Raw genomic sequence first — 26,228 nt, forward strand, 5'->3', positions numbered from 1 at the left:
CCCCTGCTGGAGCTGTTGCCCCCGCGACCCGATCCCGGATAAGCGGTTGAAGATGGATGGATGGAGTTATCAATAGTGATTATAGTCTTTAGAGGTATCAATAAGACATTTATATGTTGACAATAGTATCAGTATTTCTAATGTATATTTTGTTATAAAACAATATAAAGCCTTGCATCATGTAATAGGCTAAGAAAGTGAACAGAAGTGTCACAAATGTAATATTGCAGATCTTCACAGTGGCCACTAGAGGGCAGTGAATACTCTTTGGTCTTTTGGGATGTTGTTGCTTCTCTTCCTTTATGTGTGCAAAATAATCACTAAAAATACTTTGTATAATGTTAAATTATTACAGTAAATATCGTGTATTTGTTTTGTTATCATTGCTTATGGACAATCATTGCCATGATGACTATATTCTGCCCTTCCGCGGTGATGACGAGCAACTACTGTTTACGTTTAAAGTTTTATTTTGAAATGATTTACCGGAAGTGTGGTTATGCTATAATGTCTGCATTAACGCTGCTTTTACTAATTTAGCAGTTCCTCGCTGTCACCACTAGAGGGAAGCACGTGATTATAAATACACAGATCAACATCTCCTGGCATGAACATATAGGTAGACTCAGGAACTGTTAATGCTTAAAATAAAAAAATATATATATATATATTTCTTTTTATTATTATTATTATTATTATTTATTTATTTTATTATTATTTAATTTTTTTATTATTTTATTTTTTTCCCAGGTTAAACAACTGGTAAATAAAAATGTCCTGTTGCTAACATCTTCTGTGTATTTGAAATCACATGAAATCCCACGAGTTTTAATACCCTCCAGTGGTCCCAGGTCAGAACTGCATCATAGAATTTGTCAAGCTATGTATATACTGTATATACAATGTATATATATATATATGTATATATATATATACATTGTATATTCTTATTCTTATTTTATTACTACTACTCTTCCTGGGGTCCACACACAACAAAAACATAACATATAACGATACATATAACACATTTTAAAAAATAAAACAAATAAAATAAAAACTCAAAAGAAGAGAAAAGAAAAGAAAAGAAGAAAAACAAACAAACAAACAAACAAAAACTGCCGAAAATAAAGAAAAACTACAATCAAACAAAATCAAACTGCAACTGTATATATAGCTTGACAAATTGTATGATTATATTGTCAAATTGTATTTTACACAGAAATTGAGGTTGAAAAGGGTCTTATAAATCATTTACAAAAATGTGGCCCATTTTACCTGACTCCACCCTAGATGAAGGCACAGAAACATTGTTCCTAATATGTTTGTCAGAGTACTTCTCTTACACTATATTAGTACCTCCAATATAAATATTTCCCACACAATCTTCTGAATTGAAAGGTTGATCAATAGTACTAGGGTTTATAGAAGTATAAGGACATTTCCTGGTATAGCATGTAAAAACAACAGCTCATACCCACTATATATATATATATATATATATATATATATATATATATATATAAACTGTCCTGGGATCATCCAAACACACGCGCGTTCAGTAGTGATGTGTAGGTCGCGAACGAGCCGGTTCAAAGAGCAGGCTCTTTTAAGCTCCCGTCCGAGAGCCGTTTTTTTTTTTTTTTTTTTACGATCTTCTCCGCACCACGGGCACTCCATGCACTAACTGTGACTGAATGTTGTGTTAATGACATCCGTGCAACCAATCAGGTAATGAACAGACAAGGATCACACCATCAAGCAGGGAGGGGCGGGGGGGGGGGGGCGCGGCACGCTGGCGGTCTACAGGTACAGAGCAAGCCCCCAGGAAGAGCGCCGGTCGACGATCCGGACTTTCGTAGTCGCCAAACGGCGGTACTGCAACTTCCGTGTCCATCACGTGATGCCATTGGGCCTAAAAATACTTTTTCCCATAGACTTACATTGGGAAAGAGACGTCTTTAACTCAGCGGATAATTTATTTTGAGGTGAATCAACTTCCCAGTATGAACACTCTAATAGACCTTATTAAAAAAAAAAAGTTTTTAAAGTTGTAAAATGCACTAATAGCTGAATCCAGAGTTATTTCCCTTCCTCCGTTCATGTGAGTGAGACCCAGACCGAGGCTGGAGCGCAAGCCGTGACGACGGCGTGACGTTGGGACCCCGTGACCGAGCGGACACTACTGCGCATGTCCCAGTTGCTCAAGATCCGCCAAGATCCGGGTACATTTCCAGACGGACGTCGAGCCATTTAGGCTTCATGTGCCAATGAGCAACTCTCATAGGAATGACCGGGGCCCCGCCTCCAACGCTGGATCCAGTTCTTTTAATACATCCATGGTACAGAGCAGGAGGGAGAGGAGGAGAGAAAGAGAGAGAGGAGTGCGGTGCGCGAAAAGCAGAAAAGATGAGTGACAGTCGGAAATGAAGCAGCATGTAAAATTACGGTATTCTGGAAATTATAAGGTTTAGTATCATTATATTTAATAATTTAAGTGATATATCTGCACACATACTAATTATAGGTCAAAACAGCTAAAGCTAAATTTGGTTGAAGTAAAAAAAGGCAGAAGTGGTAAAAAAAAAACTAAGAGCCGTTTGGGAGCTGAAAGAGCCGACTCTTCTTGGTGAGCTGAGTCAAAAGATCTGACTCACTAAAAAGAGCCTGAACTCCCATCACTAGCGCTCAGACGCTGCTGCTCTGAGTCAGTTTCCTAAATACAGAGGAGGAGGAGGAGCTGATAGTGAGTCTGACGGAGGCATTTCACTTTAAAACAACTATTACAGAAGAGTAAAGAAGCGTACAGAGGGGTAAGTCATCTTTATGTGTGATAAAGTCTGTTTATTGTGTGTCTTCTCTGCTGAAGGAGACTCTTAATATAGTGTTCAGATATTCTTGTTTCTTTTTGTTGTGATTGTTGTGTCGTACAGTAACAGTTTCGTCTCTACGTTACTGTACATGTTGTGATAAGATGGAGAGCTTTTATTAAACTTTGATTCACTCTGTCAGTGTTAGTTAGCTGTTTTTAGCTGTTAGCTGGTGACACCATCTTTTCTTGGGATTACTCCTTTTAACGTTACATCCTGTCAATTCAATTCAATTCAATTTGCTTTATTGATCATGACTGTCAGGTGAACAATATTGCCAAAGCGTCAATTCAATAATAATAAAAAAAAAGAAAGAAAAAAAAAAAGAACAAAATAAAAACAAAAACATATATATACATGTATACAATTCATTAAGCAAATTACAATATATAGATATTTAAAAAGAACATGCATGTAAATGGAAGCAAACAATAAGAAGTGTCAATAAAACAAACAAACAAACAAATAAAAAACAATATATTGCAATATCAAAGGATAAATGTAAAAAACAACAACAAAAAACAAAAAACTAAAAAAAACAACCCCCATGAAGTGGAGGAGTAAATAAAAGGCAGAGTGTGATTTACATCTATTATGTGTTGTTGTGGTTGTCTCTCAGGCTGGGACATGCAATGATATCTCTCTCTGTCTCTCTCTCAATGTGATGGTTCAACCTGCTGGTTTAAAACATAAGTGTGCTGTTTGTGTAGTAGTTTCTAACAAGGGATGTGTAACCAGTAGGGCTGCTGCTATTGGGAGCATCAAAAGCTAATACCAGTAAAAGTTATTGGAAGTCCCTCTGAAGCATCAGGAGTGTTTCAGTAGGCTACCATTAGTGACCCCACAGGCTTGGTTTGAATTCACAAAAGAAGGGTTGAACATGGGTCAGATAACCCTGGTCCGACCCTGGTCATTGGTGTGAAAGAGGTATAATAAATACATGAAGTAGTCTTAGTTGTTGGACCACCAACGTTTACCTTTATGTCACACAGCCGAACACAGAGTGCTGCAGGTACAGTATGTGAATTTAAAGAGTGTCAGTATGTTGGCTGTAGTGTCTGCGGTGTGTTCAGGTGCAATTTGACGGCTAAAACAAAGGCGAAGTGAAGTGACTCAACAGGCGGCCTTTGTCGCTGCTAGTTCTCTGATGTCGGCTTGGTGTGTCCCCAGCTTTTGAGCCCCTACCCCCCCATCGCAAAAAGCCCAGTCTGCTCTGATTGGTCAGCCAAACCAAACTCTTCGGACTCCGCTCCAGCTCCACTCTAACTAGCTTTGTTTAAGGGTGTGCCAAACAAGCTGCTAGGCAAGGTGCGTTACTTGGTGACATCACCACGTTACGGAAGAAAAGGCGGGACTTCAAGCAAAACGTTTCAGGCAGTTCAGGAGCAGTGTTTCTGTGTGGGAGAGTAACTCCCTTTGACGTGGACTTTGTATCTTTGCAAACCTTTTACATGCACAAAAAACTATGAAACGAACTAAAGGAAAAAGCACTAAGTGGAAAAAGCACAAAAGCGTAATAGGTCCTCTTTAATGCTAGTTGTTTGGTCAGAGAAAATTTGGATAAAGTAGTCTGGTTTTAAAGGATAGCTTTACATTTTTCAAGTCAATACTTACATGCCCATGTGTACATTGAAAGGGTTATTGGGTGCACAGAGAAATGCCTTCCTAAAGCGGTTTCAGTGTAAGTAACAAAGCCTTCGTTTTGTGTAAAAATACATTAAGTTTAACTGAAGCTAGTATGATGCTTCAGCAGACAGACTTTAAAAAGGGATCTCTTTGTCGCCAGTATTGACAGGAAGACCATTTACAGCATCCAATAATGCTTTCAAAGTGCATAAGGGCATGCGAGTATTGCTTGAAGACAGCATTGAATAAATATCTACAGTATGCCTTAATGTCCCCCCTCCTCCTCCCCGTTGGCACTGGTTTTCTAAACTTTAATGTACATGGTTCAGTTTGGAAACAAGTTGCATTATTGCATGTCAGTGTGGTTTCTTAGAGAAATAAGAAAATTCATGCTAAAGTATTAATGCTTTGATGGTAAATTAAAAACAATATGTCATGTAGGAATTACAGCAACAACATCAAACACGTCTTTGTAAAATTAGATTCAGTGAAATTCATCACCATTTCAACAAAGTGAAGTTCACTGCTGATGTTTGTTTCATAATTGTCAAAATATGAATTATTGAATGTTGCATTTGTGATATGACAGTTCCAAAATGGGGAACAATGACGAAGCATGGCTGACTGGAGAAAAATATTTTAAAGTGCTTTTGAATTTGTTCACAGTAACACATTAATATGACTTTTGACGTCTGTGTGGACGTTCCTAAATCTCTGCTTTTGTTCCAAATTGGCCCTTTTCTATGATGTTTGGCAGATGCTGGGAAATGTTATCACCAAAAACAATGTTGGTAAGAAAAGGGACCGGCTGTGGAGGCTTTGTCAGTGCCTTTTGTTGCTTTACAAATGTTTGTTCATAAAGCAGACAGCTCATCTAGATAACCCACTAAGATGAGTGATAAGCTTTGGAGCGGGAACTTGAACAACTGATGGGTGGGTGAGCAGAGGTTCAAGTACACTTTGTGCCTCAAGCAGGGTTCAACGTTAATGTTTTTTTTCCACTTGCCTGATGTCAATTTTTACTTGTCCCTTCCGGTGGACCACCATGGGACCTTATTTTGAAAAAAGTATGTTTGGTAGTTCAGCAGGTTGGGAAATGTCCTCCAACTTCTTTTTTTAATTCAAAATTCACTTTTTTTTCCCCCACAAGAGGTTGGTCTCTCAATAATAACTTGTTAAGATCATAATCATGTTTGATTTGGGGCGTTGTTTGCTGTTGTATGACAGGTGTTTCAGCCTGTCACAGTTAACCAGTACACCCAAAAAACCTAATAAAAAGTCCCTTCAGAACGTTATGGATGACGTCACTGATGCAGGTTTAATATTAATAGCTTCTACTGTAGCTGTGGAGAGACGATCCGCAGTGCATCAGCATTTTATCACTAAACTAATTTTACAACACCCCTTTGTCTTTTTATGAATATGAGTAATGGGAAAACCTGAGACTTAATGGGATTGGAAAAAGAACAGTCGCTAAAAAATATCTTGTATAGGCTTGTAGGGGAGTCTAATCCACAGAAAGGAACTCCACATAGACTAATATTTTAAAAAGTCTCATGTGCAGTGTAAAGTGAATAGACGTAGAAAACATCCTGCTCTGGAGTTCAGGCCTCTTGGGTGCCCCGCTGCCTCGTCCCTACTCTTTGTTTTCATATTTCATTAGCAGAGCTTGCAGCATGTAGCATCACCTTCAATTATCCTCCCTGTCAGCGGACTGACAGCGCCTGTCTGCTGGCTTTAGTGATTACAGGCTTCAGGGGACAGGTAATCAGGTCATGGTTACACTGTCACCCTGTCAGACTGCTGAGACCACAGGGAGCATATGGGATGAAAGAAGTCTCCCATCTCCAGTCCCTTATCAGGCGCAGATATCCTGGATACTGTCTAGTCTGGAGCAGGTATACTTTCATTTGAACTGTAAACGAGGGCCTGACCTCAATCATCTCTCCGAGATAGAAATAAATGAAATGATGATTTTGTTGCAGTGCAGTGTAATGTGTTGATGTTTCTTTTAGAGTTCAGTCAAAGAGTAAAGAAGCAAAGAGAGGAAACTGGTGCTTTTTCGACAAGTTCGCTGCCGCCATTTCGGACTGAAAACGCCAACAGTCTGTGGCCATGGATGTATAAAGGGACGTCTGTAAATCAGAGGATAATTTTTTTTAGATAAATCAACTTCCCAGTACGAACACTTAAATAACCCTCATTTAAATCGTTATGTCCTAAAAGTTGTGAAATAAACTAATAGCCGAATCCAGACTTATTTTCCTCTGCATGATGAACGTGCGTCAGACCCACGGGACTGCACCACCCTGCACGCTCATATGACGTATCAGGTTCTGCCAGCTTCCTGCTAGCTGTATGCAGCTCTAATAATGGATATATTGACTGTAATTCATCACTTTTATTATCATATAATACACCCATGGGCTGTATGCTGTAAGCCTGTACTGTGGTGGATGTATTAACGTCTCTGTTCCCAAACAACCGTAACTAGTAGAGATAGTAGCATGACATAAACAGAAATTAATGTAGTTGTAGGCTATTTACTAACACGCAGGGCAAAAGCACAGGACATAACCTCTTATATATACATGGTCTGTCTATTGTACATTGATTTTGGAGCTCCTTGACATGAAAAAGTTTGCTCTCAAAATCTGTGTGCTGGATTTTTCTAACCTCCATTTATGTCGATCGCTCGCTTTATGCTCCTCTGGGAAGCGACCGGGCAAAAAGTTTAATAAATAAGTGAGTAAGTATGTAAATAGTTATAATAGTATGCATAATTTTTTTACTGCTCAACGCAAGCCATTTCGGTAGAGACATTAAATATGACAATAGAGCAGAAATCATTTTGTTTTACGTTTGTATGGCACATTGTAGGCGGACGTCTTACTGGCGTCTGGTAGTCGCTTTCAGTCCAAAATGGCAGAAGCGTAGCTCTGCTGCTGGGCGCTGAGTTGCAATGGAACGACCAATTGACTTTCACTTCTTATCAATCTACGTTCTTTGGTTTAGTTCAGCTATCGTGTGAATGGCATTAAGGATAATGGGTTCATATAATGAGCCCATAACACAGCTGGGGTTAGCACATACTGTATGTAACTATGTTGCTGCTTACATATGCAACTGTAAAATGCTCACTTAACGGTACAGTGCATGATATTTTAGTTGCTCTTCCTGTCTGTGACTTTGACATTGTCAATATTAACATGCTGACGTTAGCATTTAGCTCAAAGCAACGCTGGAGACCAAAAATGGAGCTAAAAGGAGAGTGAACTTATCTTGCTAACTTTATAGCTATTCAGATAATTTAGTAACCCTGGAGTAAAACCCAGAATACCTTGTATTCTGAAGTTGGAAAATGCATTTAACTTTACATGAGACCAGTACACATGCACGTGATCAAATCAGGACTTTGTGGGAGGCAACTTCTTTAAGGTACATCACCGTATGTACTGTATGTTACTGTGCATTTCAGTGAGAACTGTTGCTCATTGCACAATCTTGTGCATAACGGGTACGTGTGCATAACGTTTTGATTACTGCAAATCGGATTAAGATAAGTGTTTCCCCTCGATACTTAGGTCAGCCTATTCACAGAAGGATGTGACACAAAGGGACCCAACCCTTGGTCATCTCTGCATCAGTTAAAACTTACAGGATTGTGAGCATGTGGATGACAGAGTAGAAACATTTTTTAAACATGCATTAATAGACATTTGTATTCCGTGTCTGCCAAAATGAAACATCACACCCTCCAAAAACTGGTTATATCATACTCTACAATGGTTGGCTGGATGTTTGATATTGTTTCATCAAGAGAATGACAATCAAAACGTTGCTGTGTCCTAACGTAATCTTGCTGGAAACATTTCTGGGATCCCCTCCCATTTACAAATGCACTTGGTCTCTATGTGATTGCTGCATGAGTGTAGATTTGATGCATACCATTTTGTTGCTTTTGTTGTGAGTGTGTCAGTTTAGTTTAGTTCATATTCATCCTCTTCTTGAAGTGATTTCTGTATCTGTCCCTTTTGGCTGATTGGTTGTCTCAGATAGATGCCTCTTCTTCTTTACATCTGGTGCTAAAGATTGTATTGATGTCTGTATTGTATTTAAATTGGCCTTTGCAAAAGTTAAAATACATGGCAGCTACCGAAGACATACATTTTACATCAAGTGCCATGGCTCGGTTTTGAACAGACATTAATTGCATTGTCACTAAGAAAGCTAGTAAATAATCCAACGAAGGTAAATGTGCCAGTTTTGATATCTAACAACCCTCCATCATGCAAAACACATAAATACTAGACAAAAGATAATGTATTTTGATTAGGTAAAATAGACTTTTAAGACCATGACTTAAGAAGCTTTCTAAATAAAATCATATGTAAACTGTTTGTTTTAAGTCAACATGTAGGTGTCATCAATATTGCTGCATCTTCAAGCACTTTCAGCGACGTACATGAAACCTGCATAGGCGGAGCTCTGTGCTCTCCAAGTGCACTTCTAGTTTCATATGATACCAGTAGTCTTCACACTTAATGACTGAGCCCGTTACCACCTCTGAAAGACAGAAGAGCAGCCAGGCCCGCCGGTGGGCCGTCAGATTGTTAAGAGGTTAATAGTTTATATAAAATTAAAGATAGGTACTTGACGTCCGTGTATCTATAGAATATTGCAAATTATCGCAATACTATGCTGCATCGATACTGGATCGGATATCGGGCCGATACTTACACAAATAGCTGGATCGGATGTCGATGACAATATTTAAATTTTATGTTTATAGACTATATACATTATATACTGTAATTTTAATTCCTGTTTAAGTTTTGAGTAATTTGTTACTGCATTAAAAAGGTTTACACGTGAATTGTAATTCCTGTTAATTTCGAAGATTTTTTAGCAAGTTACCGGTGTACGATTTATTATTTTAACAATAAAGAACAATTAAGTAAATGTACATCTATGTATTTATTGGTCACATTTTGTTTTACAAAGTTAGGAAAGCAATGTTTATGTCAAGCCTGATGTTGCCTTACACATAAAAGAATGATCCCAGCCACTTCCACACAGTGAGACATACAGCTTGTTAATTGAACACTGGTATCGGATCGGTACTCAGTATCGGCTGATACCCACAGCCCAGGTATCGGTATCGGTATCGGTATCGGGACTGAAAAAGTCGGATGGGTGCACCCCTAGTGATATGAGAGTAAGCTTGATTTCTTACAAGAAGTGAGAACATTTCACTTTTGTGTCACCTTTGCATACATGGACATGTGGATATTGTGGAAATAAAAGCGGTTACCAGTAACATGACAGTCTTGTCCACCCTAGTGGTTAGCTTCCTGGCAGTTAGCTTCCTTTGTGTGGCTGTGTGGAGTCCATGTGTTCCCCAGTGGTATTTCCTTCCCCTCCTAGTTTCCCTAATGATAGAATATTTGGGGCCTTGTGGTAAACAGAAATAGCAACACTTCTGAAGGACAGACTTCTCTTTTTGCACCACACGCTGAAGAAATAGAAGCTGCACTGTGTGTGTGTGTTTTACCGAGAGGCTATTTTGAGTCCTCCGTGACCGACTGACTGACTTCGTTTTTTTCTACTCAATTACATGGCCTGCTTTAGCGGGCCCGGGATAATGCAGGTTGCTCCTGTGTGGACTAATGCATTTCTTAACCGCTTTGATTAGCTGTGGCGATGCCTGGGTAAACCGATGACACGCTGTATCACACACAGCAGAGAGGATGACTCTTTTTTGCTGTGAAGGCTTGTTGTGTGCTTGTTACCTGTCTGTGCTGATGCTCACATCCAGACTGATGTGATTATGGAACAGCACAGGCTCATATTAGTTCTGTCAACTGCACTTAAATCTAAAAGTTTTATGATACACACATGGAATATCCCTCTTCTATTTGATGTGATTATACAGATGTCATATCTGTTTTGGAAAAAATGATTATTGTATTTTCACTGATTGTTTCATCACATCCAGAAATCTGGTTTCATTCATTGCAGATGGTCTTTGCACAAACAGCCGTGTGTCTATGGGTGATGATGACTCATTTTAGGAGATCAGCATCACTTTCCTTCTTTGCCAGTTAAAACCGAAACCTAACATCTTGCAGTTGCAACTGCAACGTAGATTTAAAATACCACCTGCAACTTACTTATATAAATTAGGGCTGTCAATTGATCAAAATAGTTCATTGCGATTAATCACAAATGAATCACACATTTTGGGATTTGTCAAATATTTAATACACTTATCAACATGGGAGTGGGCAAATATGCTGCTTTATGCAAATGTATATATATTTATTATTGGAAATCAATCAACAACACAAAACAATGACAAATATTATTCCAGAAACCCTCACAGGTACTGCATTTAGCATAAAACATATGCTCAAATCATAACATGGCAAACTGCAGCCCAACAGGCAACAACGGCTGTCAGTGTGTCAGTGTGCTGACTTGACTATGACTTGCCCAAAACTGCATGTGATTATCATAAAGTGGGCATGTCTGTAAAGGGGAGACTCGTGGGTACCCATAGAACCCATTTTCATTCACATATCTTGAGGTCAGAGGTCAAGGGACCCCTTTGAAAATGGCAATGACAGTTTATCCTCGCCAAAATTTAGCATAAATTTGGAGTGTTATCTAGCCTCCATCAACACGCTACTATGACATGGTTGGTACCAATGGATTCCTTAGGTTTTCTAGTTTCATATGATGCCAGTATCTTCACTTAAAACTGAGCCTGCTACAACCTAAAAACCAAGTTGCGTTAAAGAAATTAGTGCCATTAAAACAAATTTGCGTTAACGTGTTATTACTGCCTTAACTTTGACAGCCCTATTGAAAATAAAAGTTTCTTTCTTTTTTCTTTCAGAATCTCAGAGCTGCTGTCTGTAATATCGTCTCCTGTATATCTGTCCTTCGAGTTTGAGGTTGAAGAGGAGTTCCTCCTCCTTCCAGGGCACATACCGAACATTTTCAGGTAATATCTGATGACCCCTTTATGAATTCACTCATTCTTTTCTTAAACAGTTCATACAAAATCTTACCCATGTGTCTTTCATCCAGCGCCAACACAGTTTTATTGATTTGTCCTTTTTTTCTGGATAAACTTCTTTTCTCTATGCTTGGGCTATGACTAATAATCACAACTATTTGGGTTTTAATGTTATAAAACCACAATTTCAGTTAATTGAAATAATTATGCTACAGTGAGCCCAGCACAGTATATTTACTGAAATGTTCAGAACGGCATTATGTAACTCTGGGTTTCCTGATTCAAATTGCTTGCAGACAGTGTTGGGGGGTCAGGGGAAATATAAAATGTGTTTTATGTGTATCTTTATAGGGAAGTCAAATTGCCATCATGTTTACTGTGTTGAGCAATGCCTTCTAGTGAAGGCTTTTGGTCCTCTCGTCTCGCTGTGGTTTCTGGAAGAGCTCCTAATCTATTGGACTTGAGAACTCTTCCTGTGGGGACGCCCCAGTAATCAGGCCTGAGCTGGTCCTTCCAAACCAGCCAAACCTCTGGCTGCCTGATGTCCGACCGCTGGGCCACACACCCGCACGTTTGATGCTAAAAATGCCGCAGAGGAGCTCAGAAATTACACTCAATAAATACAGAAATCAAATAAAACAATTTCCAAATATTAGCCTTGCAATCGGCTTTCCTGCAGTCGTATAAAACTGCCTTTGTTGCTCACGGTAAATAGGTTTCCCCTCTGCCCTGCCAAGTTCAACAGTAACATTGGGTCAATGGCAGCGTGGCTTGGCTTAATTAAACTCAGTGTTGATTTGCAGAGACAGGGTCCAGACCAGAAGGCGGTTTGGGTCTGCTCGGAGTCCTGACGCTGTCCTTAATGGTGCCAACGCTTCATTAATGCTGGCTGTACATGGAGACGCTCTCACTCATTGCCAAGTTGAGGACTAGGTTATAACAGCAACTTCCACAGACTCTGTTAGATTATTTTAACTGTGGTAAACTTAGAGCGCCTTTGACTATGAGAACAAAAATGAAAAATGATTATGAAAATTAATATGTCCTTTTAACCAATCTCACTTTTAGTTAAGGAAATTTTATTGAAATTGCAATATTTGTTAAAGGTGAAATGTGTGTCAAAATACCATTTTGAATTAAATATTGTCATACTGCAGAGATGTCCTGGCCTACACATCATATTCTACAGATTTAAGAAAACATCTTTGTTTGGTACACATCCCCGCAAAAGTAATGATCATTCCCTTCCAATATTGCAAATCACAACACAACGCAATATCAGTCAAAATAATTGTAAGTGGATGTTTTTTCAAAATCGTCCAAGTTAACCTACTTTTAGATTTACTGCGACCTTCCCAAGACCAGGGTTACCTTGCACGACAGCTGGATTCTCGCGATTATAAGAGATCATGTGAGAACCCATCTTGTCGGGCTTCAAGTAATGTGTTTGTGTCCGGCAAGCCAGAGTACGGACCAATCAGCGTCCTATGAGGAGCTGCTGGCAGCTACATGCGTGGTTTCGGTGTGTGTGGTGACCCGTCGAGGTGACTGTTGGTACTAAAAAACAGTGGCAGCTCCTGAAGAGGTTAACGTAGCTGCAATATCAGAAGTTATATCAGAACTGGAGCGTATTTCTTCATTGAAAGAAGAGCAATGAACGGCACTGAAGGCTTTTCTCCATGGAAAAGATGTTTTTGCTCTTCTCCCGACTGGCTTCGGCAAGAGTTTGATTGACAGATTGTTCATCCAATTACCTGACAAGTGTTTTTTGAAAGAGCCTGCACATTTCCAAACAGTTTCCAATGACGGCTTCTCAGATGGTTCTGTGTAACAAATCTGGCGGGTCAGGTTAAGACCAGGGTGCAGGACCCCTCAAATATACTCAAATACATAAGCTAAAAGACAATTCTGGTTAAATCCAGTTTTTGGCTTATTTTGCATAGTTTTGACATTATATTGATATTTTATACAGCTTCACATTCCTCTAGTTTACTGGTAGTGATATTTTAAGACTTTTGTTGTCTTTTAGAGAAAAACAATTCTGAGTGATATGTGCAGGATATTTGTTGGCTGATTGATTGTAGCTCTTTTCAATTGACGCATATGGGACTCAGATTATTTGTTTATTGAAAATATGAGTATTGGTTTCGTGAATTTAGGTCAGTAAGAATTCATATCATGTCAGTAACAATAAGAGGAAACATTCTGCTGATGTGGTGACTACAAATTGAAGTCAGCTTGCCTTGCTGTAGCCCGGCTGTTCAGGCTGAATTTCCCACAGAGGCACCCTGTGTGATCTCACACATGGCTTTCAGCAATTATACACCCTAATCCCAGGTGACCCAGCTGATCCCAGATGTAATATCTCTGCTTATGCCAGCAATTCGGTGAAAGAGAAATAACTGTGAGTAAATGCACACAGCTTCATAATTCCTCCCCAGAATAGTCAGTGTGCAGGATGGACGAGCTGTACTACCAGCTGCTGAAATCACATGCAAGGAGCAGTTTTTTGATACTTCGGTATACACCACGGATGTGGGATTGATACAGGATGAATACATGTGGAAAGACTTGTATGATCCAACTGAACTCTACTTGTCCTTTTCATTTCCCAACTTGAAAAAGAGTCCACTGTTTACCCAGTAATCTCAGAGAGAGATGGTTGTGTTGGAGTGTGTGTGTAAGGGAGTGTTAGGGGTGGGGGATAGGAGATTGCCTGAAGGACCCTCAGGATAGAGGCCTCAGATCTACTTACCATCGCTTCACAACATTAAAAGGATGATATAACTTTGCTGAAAGCACAGAATTTCAATGAGAGCAGGAACAAACAGAAATGTTAAAGAATTCATTATAATATAATTTATTAGATCAAAGGCTAGATATACTTCTCAGAGATGAAGCTATGTGGCTCTGCAAACTCGTCTGCAGTGAGCAGGAGAGAAGATCTACAGTATATATATATACAGTATACTGTGTATGTGTTGTTTTGACTGTACTGTATGATTGGGGAGTGCTTTACTTTAAGTTCTGGTCAGAGATTTTAATTCCTGGAATAATATTCACATCCATTTCTTTACTGATTTCTGGAAGGAAATATGCAGTTTATTCTGAGAGTCTGTGAGGCTGGTAGGTATCAGTGTCTTGGTCAGGAATACTTGAAGGCAAATGCTAAATGGGCTTGAAACCCGGCATTCCAGTCAAAGTAGAGTTCCTATATGTGAGTGTGTTTGGGGGTCTTTGACATGGAATTGTTTGGGAGCAGTTGTGGTTGGATTTTTATTGGCCCAGCCGAGCTGCGGCCTCTTTAGCATGTTATAAATATTATACTGTTACATGCTTCATGATTAGAGTTTGGAAACGAGACATTTAACCAGGACAGTGTCACGTCACCTCAGTCCGAGATCACTTTTCAGGGAAACATGACAAAGGCAGAGAGCAAAAAATGGACATATTGTCTCAGTATTGAAAGTTCAGCTGAAGACCAATTAGTGTTTTTATGAAAGGAACAGAGAGTATAGAAGCATAGCCATATTTTACAGGGCAGCTTGTGTTTCCATCTGTGTTGCAGGCATGACATCAGTGTCTCTGTGTTGAGACAGGAAAATCTTATCCCACTGCCACTGTCATAAAAGCAACACAATAATGAAATGACATCACAGCGGGCCAGTAATTAAACGAGTAGACTGCTGTCTTGGAGTTTTTACAAGGCTGGGAGATTGTGAGTAACACGTTGGAGAATAGGGTGTCAGTGAATGCAGCCCTGAAGCTATGGGCTTGTTAAGTGTGAAATTCACTAATTTATAAGCATGTTTTTTTGTTGTAAGAACACAGTTTGTATTGTCTTGACATCATGCCTTGACATATATGTATACACACGCACTCACAGAGCCTTCTCTACACTCTTATCTCCTTATCCTGACTCATACTTGACACATGTAACACAGCATCTTTGCTAACTGACCGGGGGAGTCGGGTGGTATGGTTGGCAAATGACACTTTAAGCCATCTAATCTCCCTGGCCTTCAGCCCGGCATTAAATGGCTGGGTTGCTGGTGGAGGGAGATGAGTTTAATTATTACATTTCAGGCAAAAACTCATTAGCTCAGTGACCTGCAAAGCAGCAGAGGCCAGCGTCGATACTCGGGCTGCATGATACCAGAGGCTAGCCTGTCCGACTGTGGGTGATGAATTAATCACAGTCCATGCTCCTGCCGTGTCTGGCAGCAGACAGAAGCAGCACATGGTTTCCTTGCTCCTGTCGTGCTATAAAAGACATAATACAGCCATAGAAAAGGGTGAAATGGAACATTTTAAGACTGACTTCACTGAATCTCAGGTTTTGTCATTGGGCAGAGTTACAAGGAGACTCATTTGCAGCTGCCGTTTGTTGCTGGTTGTGACGTGTGTATTAACTTGCGCTTATGCAAAGATTGTGTATTGTGCCAGAGCATCATTTGCATAAGAAAATGCTAATTTCATCGCTGGTTCTTTTAAATAGCTGCAACTCCATTATGTTTTTACATAAATTGTCATTCGCTTTCTTTACATCAAAGAAAACTCATATTCACAACTGTGCATGTGGGGAGGGTCCCGGCACATTGAGTGCTACTCTGAACAGGGAAGTGTTAAACACTTGAGACAGTAAACAAGCCTGATCTCACTCCACCTCCCTCAGGGAGCAGGTCCACCACATAGCCTGCCTGTTTATCATGTGTAAGTTCCCCTAAGAACTTTTGTAAAAACTCCACTTATGGGAACTTCAAAGAATGTCCGGGCTAGCGGGGGAGAAAAATCTTCTATCAGTCCGCCTAGTTATGCCTCGAGCAAGAGACCCTCTCTCTCTCCGTGCTGATGGATACGATGCTAATAAGATGCTAGAGGAAGAACGATAAGATAGAGCAAAAAGTCTAGTATAGGAGAGCAAGGAGATGAGCAAAGCTGCAGGGAAGGTAAAGACGTGAATAACGAATGTAATCTGTGTCATCACTCCTTAACACTTCTGCAAACAGTGAGAAACTCTTTCATCTTCCAGCAAATGGCCTTGAATCTCACCATGGCTGTTTCCAGGCCCAGCTCTACAATTTACCGAACCAAAATGATGTTCAGTCTTGCACATATCGAAGGCAGTGGTTACTAGGGATGCACCGATCCAACTTATTCAGTCCTGATACCGGTAGCGATACCTGGGTTTTGGGTATCGTCCGATACCATACAGATCCAATATCAGTGTTTAATTAACAAGCTGTATGTCTCACTGTGTGGAAGTGACTAGGATCATTCTTTTTATGTGTAAAGCGACTTAAACATTGCTCTCTAACTTTATAAAACAAAATTTGACCAATAAATACATAGATGATCATACATGATTTATCATAAAAATAATAAATCGTACACCAGCAACTTGGTAAAAAATCTTATACAGTATAGTATATAAACATAGAATTAAATTGAATAGATCGGCTCTATTGTCACGATACCCGATCCAATATTGGTATCGGTACATCCCTAGTGGTTACTTTATTCTGCTGGTAGCAGAAGATTGGGGAGTTACCTAGTGGTGCATGCTGGGTAGCATCAGCTTGATGCCTCATTGATTCACCGTTGGAACGAGTGGAGCAGAGGTCATGGTGGGGTCAACACAATTAGAGATGAACCCATGGTCTTTAATGAGGAGGAGGGATGAAAGGGTTGCCAATTACTCTGTGCTGCTTTGTACCGTAAACAACCTAGTGCTGTTAAGACCCAGCATGATTAACCTTCAGCTGCTCTGACTCTGTTTATTCTTTACATGAGAAGGAGGAGGGGCTGTCTCTTAATTAATACTCATTATGTTTTTGTGAGAATTTGCTATTTTTACACTTTACACATTGTTGACCCCGTTTAGTGGGGCTTATTGGGGTCAACGGGCCAGTGTTAGAGGGGCCCTGCCATGAAGTTCTCTTGCACACTGGATGCTAAAAGATGAAATGCATGGTACTGTGTGTGTGTACACTACACACATATGCAAACACACATGGGGGATAGATGGAACAGTTTCCAAACCATTATCTGAAGAACAATTGCCTGAGTTTTAAAGGCAACACTTAGTGAAAGAAGTGAAAACCCTCAGTATGTGTTAAAGTGTTGAAAAGCCAATTAGGAGCGTTACCCATGTCGACAGGAAACTTCCGTCCAAAAACGTCAATTTTCCCTTTAGGCCTACCACATAAATGCAGCATGGTTTGCCCTCATTGTTGTCAGTAGAGAAAGGAGGCAGATAAGAGGTCAAAACGAACTGAGTATGAGTTGCTGAAGTGTTTGTATCATCTCTGTCGTCTGTGTTCCTGGAGAGTTGGTTTAGTTTAAAGGAATCATTTGACAATTTGAGAAAAACGCTTCTTCGCAGAGAGCTCAATGAGAAGATCTGTACGGTAAATATGAAGCTGGAGCCAGCAGCTGGGAAGCTTAGCTTAGCATAAAAGCTTGAAGAAGGGGGAAACAGCTATCCTGGCTCTCTCCAAAAACTAGGAGATTTAAAAAAATTGTGGCATTACGCAGCATTTTGGTGAATATTTTTTAACCTTTGGAAAGAGCCAGGCTAGCTGTCTGGCTAGCTATTTCCCCCTGCTTCCAGTCTTTATGTGACGCGAAGGTAACTGTCTCTTGGCTGTAGCTTCACATGTAACAAACAGATATGAAAGTGGTATTGATCTTGTCATCTAACTCTCAACAAGAAAGCAAATAAGCACATTTCCCAAAATGTTGAACTTTGAAATGCAACTAGTTTAAATCAAATAACCTTTGATTTATTTTCTATTGGTTGCTTGTTTGTGTTGTGTAAAGCTTATTTTGCTTTTGCAGTTTGCGTAAGTCAGTTTAGATAATACATTTATGCCCAACTTATTGAGAAACATTTTCATAGTGGGAGGAGGTGGTTGGATGGGGAATTCAACTTATTCTCCCTCTTTCATTGTCAGACGGACAGGTCATGAAACAGGAAGTGCTGTAGCTGTCAGGGCTAACAGGAAGTTGGCAGTGTGGAGGAGTTTCCTCTGTGTTTTAGCTATATCCAGTCCTGCTGTCATAATCCTGTAGTAATGAATATTCTTCTATTGCTTGGCCATGTGGTGAATTTAAGTCCGATGCCCTGCATTTGAACGTTTCCAAGTCTCAAAGGGGAGGAAACCGGAGCAACCGGAAAAAACCCGCACAGGGAGACCCTGTAAACCCCACACAGAAAGGCCCCAGCTGGCTCTGCTTCAATCCCAGAACATTCTTCCTGTCGACAGTACTAAACTGCACCGCCACTGCTCCACTGTGCTGCCCCACTCCCACTGTGTTCACTTCATATTTCTTAAGAACTGCACAGGTCAGTCAAGGTCTTCTACTGTCACCAACTGAGGATTTTGGAGTAGTATTGAGTTAGTTGCCTTGCATATTAATGGCGATTACTAAGGAACCCTGTAGATTAACAATATACATATCAGTCAGTTGTCAATTTTATTATCAATATATCAATTAGTCTCTAGTCATGATATTAAAATCTAGGAATTCTTTTAAAGTAATAGTTAAAAAAATTGGAAATACGCTTTCTTGCCGAGAGTTTGATGAGAAGATTGATACCACTCTCGCTGCAGGGTACCTGCACATTTTGATAGTTTGTTTATTGGATTAAATCCAACGTGGCAGAAACGAAAAAACAACTCGGATTTTCGTTTTGTTATAGCCGCCACCAGGAGACCACTTCACCAACAATATCCTGTAGGCCGACGCCACATGTGAATATTATAAGATAGCAGTGTTATTTTGACAGGCTCTCAGAGTTTCAGCAGTTTGGTTGAATTTTGCCTATTCTTACCCTGCTGTTAGTTAGTAGTTGGCTTTTTTTTTCATAACCAATGACTGTAAATTTAGATTGTATGGGCCCAGTAGTAGAGGTGAAATGCTGACCCATATTTCTTTGGAGCATGTGGCCAGAAAGTTCTGGCCACATGCACATACACATTGCACCTTTAAAGCCTGCCATAACTATGGGATGCAGTGGAGTGGAGGCAAAGCATTAGTGAATTTATTGACAGCTACTGTATATTAGCCATCAGGAATGCTGTTTTTATCAAACAGAGAAGAAAACATGTTTATTTCCTGCTCATCATGCAGTCATATACAACATTCAGTATACTTTACGTGTAGAAGAATGCCAGCTCCATTCCCCAAAACAACAATAAGCGACATTCTGCTATTGTATAGGCATAACAGATATGAAATCCTTTGCAATTCAACCTTGGAAAAGTGTGTTTCACACCCTCACAAAGCATGGTCACGCTTCCAAAGATCCACAGGAATTGGATTTCATGGGTGAGATAAAGAGAAGAGCGTTTGGCATTGAGGTTTGCTCGGGGGGCTTAGCACTTCTTGTTAAGGATACATCCAGAGAGGCGGGGGGTATATTTTCAACTTAAAGAGAGGCGCTGAGAAGGTCAGAGTATAGATTAGAAAGAACTGTTTCATTAATGTCTGATAATTTTTCAGGAAATGAATCAAATAAATATAGAAATTATTTTCTAAAATGCTAAATATCCAGAAAATGAATAATAATGTGTGAATACCATTTTATTTTACAATCTACAAAAATCATACTACCAAGTATGATCAAAGGAAAATCATTCATATAGTGTGTGACTCATATGTAGGATGTGTTTCAGGCTTTTTAGTGCAGTGTGAAATTGTATAACCAATCCATTAAAATATTTAATCGCACATTTTTTATCAATTCAAAATGTACCTTAAAGGGGGATTTGTCAAATATTTAATACACTTATCAACATGGGAGTGGGCAAATATGCTTGCTTTATGTTAATGTATGTATATATTTATTATTGGAAATCAATTAACAACACAAAACAATGACAAATATTGTCCAGAAACCCTCACAGGTGCTGCATTTAGCATAACAAATATGCTCAAATCATAACATGGCAAACTCAAGCCCAACAGGCAACAACAGCTGTCAGTGTGTCAGTGTGCTGACTTGACTGTTACTTGCCCCAAACTGCATGTGATTGTAATAAAGTGGGCATGTCTGTAAAGGGGACATATGTAATTTACATTCACATATCTTGAGGTCAGAGGTCAAGGGACCCCTGTGAAATTGGCAATGCCAGTTTTTCCTCGCCAAAATTTAGCGTACATTTGGAGCGTTATTTAGCCTCCATGGTTGGTACTAATGTATTCCTTAGGTATTGTAGTTTTGTAGGATGCCAGTATCTTCACTATAGCTTTAAAACTGAGCCCGCTACAACATAAAAAATGCAGGTTGCGTTAATGAGTTAAAGAAATTATTATTGCGTTAACTTTGACAGCCCTACTGTATATACATTTTAATATATCACCTGAAGACACTTGAAAATTGCCAGAGGTTAACTATATTCAAAATTACAAAGAGACTTGACAGGATTCAGTCTTGAATTACCATAAAAATGTATTTAAAACTGTGTTGCTCATTGTATTGGATTAGGTGTGACTTTTCTTTTGGATGTAATGAAATAACAATATATAGCTGCTCAGCCTTGTAGATGTTTTGTGTGAGTGCAGGTTGCTGTAGCCCGTTGGCTCTTCCCGTGGGTTGTATTGATTTTTACGTCAGCCTGATAGAGTTTCTGCCATAGTAACATATTACATCTGCATTGATCAGGACAACTTGTCTGGGATGTGAGATGTAAATGTAGAACAAGGCTCCATCGTTGCTCCACAGACTCTGCAGCCTGAGACAGAGATTTATTGTCAAAGAGAGAAAATTGACTATAAATATATATGTATTTTATTTGTATTGTATGTATTCTGTATTCAAGCTCCCATTTCTCACCAACATTACAAATAATAAAGCAGTCACAGGACAGCATGAGGACACTAGATATCTATTGTTAGTGTTGTCAAACTGGAATATCTTCACATCTAAAGGTTTAATATCATCTATACTGAATAAAAAACCAACTAAACTAATTTAAATGCAGAATTAGTAGGTTTTTCCTGAAAAAAAAATATATAGACTCATACAAAATAATCCCTCTCAATCAATCACTTATGACCCCACTAGAAGTGTGTGGCGGTATCTGTATCTAGACCTGCAGCCCTCTGCCTATATTTTCTTATTTTGCTGTGTTTGGGACGTTCCTGGGCGTCTAACTCTAAAAGAACGTAGCGATCAGGTGCCAGATCGTAAGCACGCTTCCAAGAAGGAGTTATGAAAAGCTCGTTCCAAAACGTGTGTGAATACGGAGTTGGTTTTCACCTGCCGGCAAGCACCCTAACCCTTGTTGAGCTGCGAAGGAGGGGGCAACTTTGAATATTGAGTTTACAAACCGCAACCGACAAAGCTTGCTCATTCTGTCTTTATAGTGGCATCAGCAGTAGTAGTCATAATATTTCATACTGGCATTGATAGCATTAACAGTTGTATCGTGTCAGTCCCAGTTTCAGCTTTCAATCCTGGCAGATGAGAGTAGTTTTGACTCAGTTTGATTATTGTGATTAAAAATCAAATCGATTATTGGTAAAGCCGGTTCATTATGTCTTGCAGAGCAACACATTATTATCAACACAATAACTCAATTATTACAGCACTATCAGTATCTTACACAAGTGCTAGAAAACACCTTCTGCTTTTCAAGGATTTTCCTAGAGAGCACTACAGAGTGCTACAAGGATTTAGCTGAGCAATCTAAGCAATATAACATAGCACTTAAACTGACACTTAAGGACACATGCTGAAAGAAATGACTCTTTTTTCATGGAAATAGCAGCACAGGAGAGTGGTGCAACGGATTATTTTTTTTCTCTTTTCAAAATATTTGTGTCTTGCCATCAAATCATCCAGATTGTAAAACAGATAAATCCTTGTGACCTTTAAATCCCAAATATGCAAGGAGTCTTTGTCCGTTTCAGTGCGTGCCCTGAACTGACTTGGCCGGGTCAGCTGGGATCTGGGCTGGTGGTGAACTGGAAGGGTTGGAGGATAGCGTGCAGTCTCTTGCAAACCAATTGCCATTATATACAACTTAGCTCTTAAATGTTCAAGGGCAAAAAAAATATGGAATTTAAGGGCGACTAGGAAGCTTTTAAACAATCACTCAAAGGGACCACAATACCATAAAACAACTATGTTTTAAATGCATTCCAAATCAACATGGGATTTTCTATTTCATTTTATTTATTCTTCATTTATCTGGAGCGTTTGAGTGACTGGCACTCCATTCTATTATGTTTTATCAAATATAGAGGTCATTTAAATCTGCAAATAATCACCAATAAATTTGCACCGGCGCATGACAAATGTATTTCTCCCATCTCCCAGCCCTGTGAACTGGGTCTGCAGTGGGGGGTTTTGGTGGCTCATGCTCTGGGATCCACATGCTGCAGTAATCCAGAGAGGGTTAGGATAAAGCCTGGCTTCGCCTCACTCTCTGCCTCCTCCCAGATCAGATGAGATTAGGAAAGAGCTAAGGAGCTCTGGGGGGGAGGCAGGGCTCAGAAACGCCGAGGCTGAGGAGAGGAGGGACACAGCAGGGCAGGTGGGCACTCCTGCAGGAGGAGAGAGAGGAGGAGAGCAGAGTAGAGTTCACTCAAGAAAGACTGCGGGGCTGAATATTCATGTTGATGCACGTGAAGGAGTGTTGCTTCGGAGGAGAGTTTGGAGCCAGCTAGACCAGGTGTGTTATGAAGTACTAGATTTAACGCTTGTGGTCTTTCTCTGTTCGTGTGCTTCTGAGTCCTTCTTGATGTGTTTAATTTAAATCTAATGGTCTCAGATTAAAGCAAAGCAAAAGACTTCTGAGGCCAAAAGGACTTTGGAAGAGACTGAAGAATTAAAGGGGATAGCACTCTGCTGTGGCAGAAATGCTGGTTCGTTGTCTTTGGCTTGTCTGTGCGTTTGTGGGTGGGAAATCTGTTAGAGATCAAGTCCTTGTTACTGTATTTTCCAAGTCCTGCTGGTTGGTCAGTGAACCTCGATGCACTTTATACCCTCCTGGTGAGGCTCTGTGCTGTCAGGTGAAAAGAAGCAGCTGGTTCATCCTACAAAAGTGAAGAAAGTCTGAAGACTCATTGCAAGAATGATCCATCAGGTCTAGCCTAGCTGATAGAAAACAGTGTTCTAGTCGGTTGCATGTTTGTACAGAATCATTTGAAATTGTGATTGAAAAAATGTCTCCAGCAAACAGCCCATAGTAAAATGTATAGAGGTACTTTGTTCATAAGGACAGTATCTGTTGTTAAGTCCATCCCAGAGCGCAAAAATGTTCTGCCCATGTACTGACTTCTGTCTTGTTGCAAGGGATATATAACCTTTTGTTAAGTGATGCTCTTGTGATGATTCACTTTATGATTTGTGCAAGAATTTCACTGCATTTGCTGAATATACCACTGTTTTTTGACCCTGTCTCTATCTCGCTCTTTTTCAGCAAGCCATGCCAAACTGATACTGGAGTAACAGAGCTGACAGTGGAACTATGTGTTAAGGATTGTCTGTTGAACTACCTGGGGACCACTGATATTCTTCTTCGGCTGTTAGAGGAAGTTGGTCTAGCAATGGGGAGGAGGAAGATCCAGATCACCCGGATCGTAGATGAGAGGAACCGACAGGTCAGTGTTTTCTTCTTCTGTTCTGTCATCTCATTTTACACAGCGGAGGCGTTTTTTTTGTGCAATTAATCTGTTGTTTTTGTCATGAGTCATAAATTCACTCAGAGCATTTCGCTAAAAGGAAACTAAAATAGCTTTGGCCTCTACTTGCCTAGTTTTGATGCAGGCGAGTATTTTGCATTTTCGTGTTGTTTATTCATCACGCCCCCCGGTGTGTAAATGCCTTTAGTTGTATACTTATTCAAAGCCCCTTAAGCTTTGTTTATACTCACACAAGACACCGTGGCGCGGGCCTCCGTAGATGTTGTGTGAGCTACGAGCATGCACAGAGGCGTTTATGCTCAGCGCGTTGTTCGTTGCAATATGCTCCGAAACGCCAGGAGGCGTACAAACCAAATAGTCTGTGGATAATCAATAAGTCAACGAGTGGCGCCCGGAAAGGAAAGAAAGCTGCCTGGCAACAGTAGTAAACACTAAACACCAACGTACGTACCGCCAAACATTTCATTTGTATACTGTAATTATTACTGTCGCTTACCTCCAAGTCAAAATGACTTTCTGTCTCTCGGTGCTTCCCCTCGGGTCGCCACTCTTTCCATGAGACCTTTTTATTAGTTTTTACAAAACGATCTCTTATATTATTTCACAGCCTGCAGCAAAAAAAGCCTCTTCTTTCCTCAGTGTGTTTCCTATTTCTTTCCAAGTATTTAACGACATGTGACTGTCCCTGTGGTCTCTCAGGGAACAGTTGTAGAGATGTCTGTACAGGCCAACCAGCTTGGCCAGTTTTCCCTTGAAGGCATCCATATTGAAATGAAAAGCGCAGCGCGTGCATTTGGCGCGCAGTTATAAAAATTCAGAGGTGTACGACAAACCACCGCGACAACTTGCGGAGCCTTCACACACCACACGAAAGCCATGTTGACGTAATTTTCTAGCATGCGCACCTCGTGCTGGCTTCTACGGGGGGGCATAAACCAAGCTTTACAGTACGGCAACATAACCCGAGCAGTATTGTTGCCCTGTTATACCCATTTGATTGTTAAAGGTGCTGTCAGCGATCTGCTCTCACATTTAAAGAGTGCTATAACCCGTAAAGAAGTAGAAGAATAATGCCTTGTTTGTTTTCAGCACAAAAAACCTTTGGGTAAAACATGTCCTGTGCACATAAGCTTCTGTACTCTATAAGCTCCTTCTCCCTGACACTACTTTGTTGCTCATTCCCTCAGTATCACTACATACATCCATACAAAAACACACTGTATATTTCTGCTGTGGTAAACAACATCTAGAGGTAGCTGGGGTTAGCTTTCCTGGTATGTGTTGTTGTGTGGCCCTGAATCCTGCTAAGATCCCACTCTCACAACTACGGATATCACTGCGTTTAAAGATCCGAAAGGAGCATCAAGCAGAGTTGACATTTTAAAAGTAGCCCTACAGAGTTTCCCGGAAAAAGACCAAATATGATATGGATGTGCAAGTATTGACCGGTTCATGAACACTTTACGAAGGGATCCCTCAGGGAGCCTTCTGTGGATCCCCTTTGGTTTTAATCTAAAAAGCTCCTAAAGATCCCTCGAAGCCCTTTTACTTTTGAGAGTGCAGTGGTCACAGCTGGTGGCGAGAGCAGTAATTTGGGGTTAGCCGGGTCCGGACGGCACCCTGTCATTAGCAGGGTGGGTCAGTGTTAGGGACACACAGTGGCCTTCTCTCCTCGCCGTCTCCTTGCGCAGCCACACTGCTACCCACTGGAATCCCTCTCTGTCTGTCTCCTCTATATATATCACCCCCAACAGCACAACAAATACCAGCCTGTCTGGGAGGAAGGCGCAGGCTCTGGAAATAGGGATGTGGCTGGAAAATAAATATCTGGGATGATGTTTATATTTGATGTTTGGTTGTCTTGGCCAGAGCCTTTTTAGATAGACACTGCCTTAGCTGTCGGGTGTGCATCGCTGTATATTTAGCTTCTTGTACTCTATTTTGGGAAGTTGGCTTGTTTTCTTGTTTTATCTTTCAAGTGCATCAAGTTTGTTGAGCTGGTTTTCCTCTTTTTAAGGTTATCACACTATTACACACATTATGCAGAATAGATA

General features: G+C 40.2%; 1 protein-coding gene across 2 annotated transcripts in view; it reads left to right on the forward strand.

Annotated features, from left to right (window-relative positions):
• The first annotated feature begins 2,669 nt into the window (after positions 1-2,669).
• The window catches only part of LOC141783572 (myocyte-specific enhancer factor 2A-like), a 52,485-nt gene continuing 28,926 nt past the window's right edge, over positions 2,670-26,228 (forward strand). Inside the window, exons 1-3 of one of the 2 annotated variants that reach the window (XM_074660956.1) lie at positions 2,670-2,810; positions 11,395-11,502; positions 23,952-24,132. In XM_074660956.1, the coding sequence (XP_074517057.1) occupies positions 24,079-24,132 (54 nt within the window). In that variant the 5' untranslated portion in view covers positions 2,670-2,810; positions 11,395-11,502; positions 23,952-24,078. The remainder of the gene's footprint in view (positions 2,811-11,394; positions 11,503-23,951; positions 24,133-26,228) is intronic. The other variant, XM_074660962.1, reaches the window with a different exon arrangement.

The sequence above is a fragment of the Sebastes fasciatus genome, chromosome 2, assembly GCF_043250625.1.
Source record: "Sebastes fasciatus isolate fSebFas1 chromosome 2, fSebFas1.pri, whole genome shotgun sequence".
In the NCBI taxonomy this organism is placed as follows: domain Eukaryota; kingdom Metazoa; phylum Chordata; class Actinopteri; order Perciformes; family Sebastidae; genus Sebastes; species Sebastes fasciatus.